General features: G+C 42.0%; 2 protein-coding genes across 2 annotated transcripts; one reads left to right on the top strand and one right to left on the bottom strand.

Annotated features, from left to right (window-relative positions):
- Positions 1 to 392: 392 nt before the first annotated feature.
- Positions 393 to 2,908, top strand: C922_03009 (origin recognition complex subunit 2; the record flags this gene model as incomplete). The annotated part of the gene is made up of 2 exons (XM_008818603.1): positions 393 to 1,795; positions 1,885 to 2,908. 2 exons carry the CDS (start codon positions 393 to 395, stop codon positions 2,906 to 2,908), a joined length of 2,427 nt encoding a protein of 808 aa, XP_008816825.1.
- A 411-nt stretch (positions 2,909 to 3,319) lies between these two features.
- Positions 3,320 to 5,803, bottom strand: C922_03008 (minichromosome maintenance protein 7 (cell division control protein 47); the record flags this gene model as incomplete). Its single annotated transcript, XM_008818602.1, has 1 exon — positions 3,320 to 5,803. The coding sequence occupies one exon, from the start codon at positions 5,801 to 5,803 to the stop codon at positions 3,320 to 3,322; it is 2,484 nt and encodes an 827-aa protein (XP_008816824.1).
- Between the last annotated feature and the right edge of the window lie 1,830 nt (positions 5,804 to 7,633).

Here is a 7,633-nt window from a genome sequence, read left to right as displayed (position 1 = left end):
CCCCCCCCCCTTGTATGGTTAATTTAATTTTGCACATAGGCCAGAAAAAGCTTACAGCGCATTTCTGAATTGCACAGCTGTGCGTACGTCATGACGTAAATGAGTGTTTGAAGCAAGTTGACTGCGAATCCAACGAATGATCAGCAACTTTGCCGCTTTTTATTTTCCCCCATTTTGTAACCACCGCCTCCCTGTGTGCATGCATGTATGCACAAATGTGTGTGTGCTTGTTTCAAGGCTAATCCTAGGAAACTCGCTCAAAAAAAAAAAAAAAAAAGGGAAACAAAAATTGCTAGTCCCATTTTTTATAGTTACTTGGGAGGTTGCACCTTTGTGAGCACGCGCACCCCCAGTTGACTTAAATTTTCCTCACCGCAGCTTAGCCGCACAAAATGATGCAGAGCATCCAGGTAAACTCACCCAAGAAAGTGGTGCGGATGCAAGGAGGAAGTGACGAAGATGAAGAACACGAAAAAGAAGAATACCTCATCACAAACCTAACGGAAAGCAATAAAAATATGCCCAGTCTTATAGTCCGTATTCCGAGCAACATGAACAAATTTTTAAGTAAAGAGGAAGTAAAAATCAACTTTAATGAAGATATTAAAGTACCTAATAAAAAGGGGAGCAAAAAGTTGCGCTCCTTTAAGATGGAGCCATCTGCAACAGGCAGCTGTGAGCAAGTGAGTGAGAAGACCATGGAAAATACCTACGGGAGTCCGGATGTCAGGGTGGACACTACGTACCAGTCGGACGGGACAGATGGAGGGGCAACGCCTAGGAATGGCTTCATTCGCGAAGGGGCAGACGGTGAAAACGGTCAAAGAGACGAAAACAGCGAAAGCGGCGATGATGAAGAGGAAGACCAGGAGGAAGACGAAATGAGTGAGGAACTCATCAAGTCATTCAAACAGAACTACGTGGAGAAGCACCAAACGGACTCCTGTAATGAAAGCGTTACCTTCCTAAGAGAGCATACAAAAAATGAATTGGAATATTTCCTTCAAAAAAGAAAGTTACACTATTCATACGAAATGAAAATAAATGACATTATCAACATCGACTATGATAAGCTGAACGAGAAAAATATCATCCCGTACTTCTTAACCAACATGTTCGATGCAGAACAGAAGAGGAAGAGAGAAAAGTTGAAGCAACTGTTGGAGGCCAAGCGGAAGTGCCTGCTGGAAAGATCAAAGAGGAGGTATAACAACCAAATGGAGAAGGGGGCCGCAGGGTGCCAGAAGGGAAAACCCAAACTCAGCTCCAAGGGGAGCAAACGGACGAAGGGGGAGAAGCTGCACAGCGCGAAGTTGAAAAAGGAGAAGGGTGCAAACGGAAAGGGGGGCCAAAAAGACAACAGCGATTATGACGAAAATGACGACGAGAATGACAACCAAGATGACGACGCTGATGACGAAGACGACGCCGACGGAGAGGACATCTCGGGCAGGAAGGGACACTCCGATGGGGGGGACGACACATACGAGCCTCTCTCAACGCGCGTCAAGCGGAAAAACAAGCCTGGGGCGAAGCTAGTGGGGGTAAAAGACAAAAGGACGCGCACCAAAGAGGGAGACAAGCAGGAGGATCCATACCTGGACGACTTCGATAAAGACGCCGACGTGGACAATGATGTGAACATTTACAACGATCCGACGCTGTACGGAATCGAAGGCAGCAGTGACTATACGGAGGGGCTAAAAAGCGATTTAGAAAACTCCCAAGAAGAAGAAGCAAAGGATCAACAACCGATGGGGAACATTTCAAAGGAACACAAAAAAAAAAAAAAAATGTAGAGGAAGTAGGAGAAGAAGAAGAAAAAATAGATGATATAATAGATACAGAAACGCAAAAATTAATCTCGTATGATTACTATTCCAGTGTGAATATAAAAGAAGTGGTAAAGCCCAGTTATAAAATAAAATACTTAACCCCCTTTATTCCCATTGAGGAAAATATTGACAATTTAGATCACGTCCAAAAATTGCAATACCTGATTAGGAACCTGCCGCACACACATATAAAAGAGAAGAGGTCTCTGTACCACTACAACATTAAGCAGTTTATCAAGTGGAAAGTTTACCTAATGAATAATATAAACATTTGCCTCTACGGAGTAGGGTCAAAATATCACGTGCTGAACCTGTTTAGCAACATATGCCTAAATGACGGCAACAAATGCATTGTGTTAGGGTTCGAAGAAGAAATAGACTTTGAAGAAATTCTAACACGCATATTAGAATACCACTATAGGTACAAAACATCCAAAAATTTAAAGTCATTTGATTTGCTCTACGAATTAATCCACAAAGTAAATGAGATTAATTTGCCCCTCTATTTTGTTATCCATAATATAGATAACGTAAAATTATACCCCTACTATGAATACTTTTCTTTTATGAGTCAATATGATAATATTCACTTCGTTTGTTCCATTGATGATGTTTCCTTTGAGCTTAATATGAACTTTAAGAATATCAGCTCGATTAATTTTCATTATGTGAAGTGTCACACGTGGTTAGATTACCGTCACGAAATTTTGAGGCAGTGGAATAAGTTCCTCCCTGAATGGGTCTTCAACAAAAAGTGCGAAGAGGTAGACGTGAAGAATAACATAGAAACTATATTAAACGCGCTTAGTATAAATCATAAGAGACTCTTTAAAATCATTGCATCCATCCAGTTGGAAAATCTGGAAAAGGGCATCTACGGGGTGGAGAAAGAGTCCTTGCTCCAGGACAAGCGAATATTTACCGTAGGAGCGTCCAGCATCAGGATAAATTCCCTTCTTGTCGAGTTCGTGTCCCACAATGTTATCACCGAAACGAGGCTCAGGGAGGGTAACACCCTCCTCAAAATAAATGCAGACAAGGAAGAGCTCAAGAGGGTCGCCGAGCAGTTGTGAGGTGGACACACATGGAAAAAAGACGCCGCCCTCGATGAACTTCTCCCTCTAAGGATAAAACCGTGAAAAGCCCCACATACCCTCTTATTTTTTTTTTTTTTTTTTTATGATAAACTTTTTTTAGTCTATATTTTACAAGATTGGAAAACTTCTTAATGTTAAAAAAAATTCGTGGGCTGCTAGCCCTGCGCCTGTAAGGTGTGAAAAAAAGGGAAAAACCGGGAGAATCCGGAAAAAGAGGCGTTAGGACATGCGACAAATTAAGTCCCGCCGGTTTGACTTTACGGATGCGCATTCGGGTATGTGTCTCATTTGTTCACTTGCCTATCTGTTGATAATGTGCACCCCATGGCCGTCTCCCCCGTCTTTGCTTCATCGCAACTGCGCAAAATCGATCAGCCGCTACACCATTCAGAAGGCGTCCGCTTCCTCCTCGTCGGGCGAGTCTGCACCATTGTTGTTCCCCTCATTATCCTCTTCATCGTCCGCGTTGTAGACGTCGTTCGGGAAGGCAATGGCCGTGTTGTTCTCGTTTATGGTGAACACAGTGAGCTCCACGTACTTGTCAATGGTGTTAAAAACGTGCGCTTTGGTAAACCCCTTGGTTACAGCCTGCGTTTCGATTTCTTCAATCGATATCCATCCATTCCATTTTTTTTTCTTTTCCATAATTTTCTCCTTTATACTTTTAATAATATTCATAATTTCGGTGGAGGAATCTTTCCTTCTTCTTTTTTCCGTTTGTTGGGAGACGCTAGCTTTGGACTGCTCCGTTAATCGGATGGCTTCTTCAAAATCGGCTGTCTCTATGACATCGCTGTCTCTCAGTCTGGCTAGTGCCTGTGATATTCGAAGAATGGCTAGCAGTGCTCTCGGTGTTGTATAATTAATACGGGTGTCGTTGTACCTCTCCTGCTGCGATTCTAGTTGTCTGGAAGAAACATACCATTGGGTAATTTTGGGAATCAGGTCTGGCGAAATCGTGGGTTCTTTTTTTTTGGCTAGCTGGATGAACGCCCTTAGCACTGTTTTGTCAATTTCTTCATACCCTTCGCTGCTCAATTCGGATCTTTTCTTTTTATCATCATTAGAGTCTGCGCACTTGAGAATGTTCAGGACATGCTCAGCTAGCTTTTTATCCTTATCCCGATCGGATATGTCCAGAAGTAGAAACTGTAAATCAAATCTGGTTAGCAGCGCAGCAGGCAAATTCATGTTAAGCATAACGGATTTCTTACAATCGTATCTGCCATTAATAGGGTTGGCAGCTGCCAATACAGAGGATCTCGCAGGCATGTTACTACAATGGCCAGCTTTCGCTATGGAAACGGTTTGTTGTTCCATAACTTCGTAAATGGCTGATCGATCAAATTCGTCCATCTTGTCAAATTCATCAATGCAGCATATTCCTTTGTCAGCCAGGACAAGTGCTCCTCCCTCTAAGGTTGTTTCCCCCGTATTGGGGTCTTTCAAGACGGCTGCAGTTAAACCAACGGAACTGCTTCCCTTTCCTGTCGTATAAATTGATCTAGAAGCAATGAGACAAACCTTCTTCATTAGCTGACTTTTTGCAACTCCAGGATCTCCCATGAGTAGTATATGTATATCACCTCTTATCATCCCACCATCTTTTTTTTTTTTTGTGCATCCTCCGACTAGCTGCAGCAGGAGAGCCTTCTTCACATCGTCATGTCCATATATTTCAGGGCCGATATTAAAGGCTAACTTTTCGTACAAATTGGGGCTATTTTTCAGAGCTTGAACTTCTTCCATAATTTTGTCATAGTTGTCAATATGCTCGTTAAAATTTTCTTTATTGTTTTGTACGTAGTAAATGTGAAAGACCTTCTCTGCAATGAGTCCGCCCTTTAATGCTTGGAATCCACTTTTCGTGACTGGCATTAGAACCCCTGTGAGGGTGACAGACATCCCAGGTTGTACAGAAGTGGTGGACTCACCATGAATTATACAGTTCATACTCCTGGGGATGTCTCCTTCTGGTAACTGGCTAGGCAATTCTTGCACCTTAATTTCTTGGTACTTTACAAATTTACTTAACTTGGCTTGAAATTTGAGTGATCCTCTAACACCGTGCACATTTGTGCATCCGGGGCAATCAAAAAGAGGCATAAAAAATGGACCATCCACTGCTTTATAGGCAAATACGTGGCATCGATCACATTCGTATGTGGCTACCTGAATCCTCGGCTTCAGTTGGGTAGCTCTAATAACTTCACATTCGAAGGTACTTAAAGATCCTATACAATCTGCATTCACTACTCTCATTTTTCGAACCAGATCTCTCGAACTTGGGATTAGGATAATTTCAAAATTGACTCTTAAATATGCTGGAAGTTTGTACTCTTTCATTCTTTCTTGTCTAATTTCTTCGATTGGTTTAATCATGTCACGAAATAAGTTGTTAAAAGCTTCCTTTTCACTTTCGTCTGTGGAATACCCACTAAGGTCTTCATTATTTATTCTCCTCAAGTTCTTCCTCTTTGTCTTCTCGCTTTCGTCTTCCTCCCCATAACCCTTTGCAAACCTTTTGAAACATTCATCGGATAAGCATTTGTCCGCGGCGGAGTAAAGTAGCTCCATGTACCTGTGCGTGTTCGTCATGATCCCATTGTACACGGAGTAATCTGCCTCCTTGTTATCCTTGCAGAAATGTTCCCTTAGGTCGTCCAAATATATTGGCAGCAACTCCGTTTCGTGATTGTGAATCTTCTGCAGGTATCCTTTATATTTTAACTTCCCCCAGTTGGTGTGGTTCGCCGAGGGGTCTTCGAACGTGTCGAAAAAGGTCACCAACTCGTCTATGTGCGAATTGTAATTCTTCACTGCTTCTAAATACTTCGTGTGGTTATCATCCACGTAAGTCCTGATTTCCATTTTTCTCTCCCCCATTTTTGCACTCTCACGTGTAAGTGGGGAACCTTCGGGGATGGGGGTAGCCGCGCCCTGGGCAGTACAAAGGGGCACGTATCTTTATATATACTAATATGTGTATTAATATATATACTTATATATTTATATATTCATATGTTGATACATTTATATATTCATATGTTGATACATTTATATATTCATATGTTGATACATTTATATATTCATATATTTATATATTTACATTTATATATATATGCACGTGTGCACTGCTGAGACCCCCTCGCACGCAGCACCTCTGAAATTCGCTCCGGCCCCGGCGCACGGAGAATTACCAAAGTTACAGTGCGCTGACGCAAGGTGAGTGTCCTGGGAAACGCCTCTTAGATAATTTCCGCTAAACACATTTGAAAGGGAAGGAACTCTCATCGAGATACGCCTCACCCATGTGATAAATACACATCCAAGCGCGCTCCTTCGATTGGCATATGTGTATTTTGGTGAGAATAGAAGGAGAAAAAACGTGAGCACATTTTTTTCATTTCTTTATCTGTGCACGACTTGCTTTGCTCCTTTAAGAAAAAAAATAAAAATAAGAAGCGTGTGGCATAATTTGGCGTGCTAAACGAACGCGTAATGGTTTAAAAAAATATCTTACGATATACGAGAACGACACGGATACCATTTCGTCGTGGAAAATTTTTTAGTAAAAAAAATAATTATCAAGGAAACGTCAACTAGGCAAACGTAACAATTTCGCTAAAAATAGACATAAGGGGTTAAAAAAAAAAAATTGGAGCGTTCTTCCCGTGAAAATGTTCCTGGCGCATGAAGGTCATGGGCATTTTGTGCGACTCGGAAGGGAAAATCCGCATCGCGCCTCAACACATATGCATTATTTCACGGGAGAGCCGATTCATGGGTTCGCAAAAATGGCACTCTCCTTCTTGAAGGAGGGCGTTTTGATTTTCCCACGCTGGTCCCGTTCAATTTTCCCTTCCTTATGTCTGCTAAGCTTCGCTGTGCTGAGCCGGGTTTCGGGTTTTTCTTTTCCTCCGTAGCGCATCATTTTGACGCGCCCTTCATTTTAAGACATACTGGACAAGAAGAACAGTGTTTTAATTCCCCCTTTTGAATGTTTATTTGTAGGTGTTTATCTGGGCAGAGGGCACTAATATTATGCGTTTATCGGAAGGTAGCCCATAAACCTTTCTTAAGAGACCACCTCCGGAGGGACCCCCGCGCCATGATGGATACCTACAATTGAAAAGTGTGCCTCCCCAGGTATAGGCTTCCATTGAAGTGTTCTTCAGAATGCCTCTTTTAAGGCGAATAAACCATTTGCTGTTCTGCTTCAGCGCAGACAAGCAGGTTGGCTCACCCCTTTTTTTACCCCATGAATGAGATGGGCACAGATGTTGCATGCGCGGGACTGCACAACTTTTTTAAAAATGCCTCTTTAAATAGCGAGGTGCACACTCGTCCCTCCCTATGCCTGCTGGTGACCCCTTGACAATCGACATATCTAGCCTTTTTAAAGGAAGAAAAAACATCCACTTTTTTTTTTTTTTTCTTGTCCTCATTTGAACAATTCGTTGCGTTAAGAAACGTTTCAAAGTGGTGTGCAAATTCAAAAAAAAGAAAAAAATGTGGAAAAGACAAAAAGGCGCAAAAATGGACCCAGCGAACTGAAAAAAAAAGAAGCTGAAGAAGATGAAAATGCTTCTCTAAACACCGAAAACATATTTTTATAAGTTGAAAATGGGCGCGCCAAAATAATGAGTCGAGTGTGAACTGATTCAAAAGCGTTAATTATTTATCACTCCCCGTTGTTCC

The sequence above is a fragment of the Plasmodium inui genome, assembly GCF_000524495.1.
Source record: "Plasmodium inui San Antonio 1 unplaced genomic scaffold supercont1.11, whole genome shotgun sequence".
In the NCBI taxonomy this organism is placed as follows: domain Eukaryota; phylum Apicomplexa; class Aconoidasida; order Haemosporida; family Plasmodiidae; genus Plasmodium; species Plasmodium inui.
Note: the sequence above shows the minus strand (reverse complement) of the source record. Positions and strands in the feature narration are given on the sequence as shown.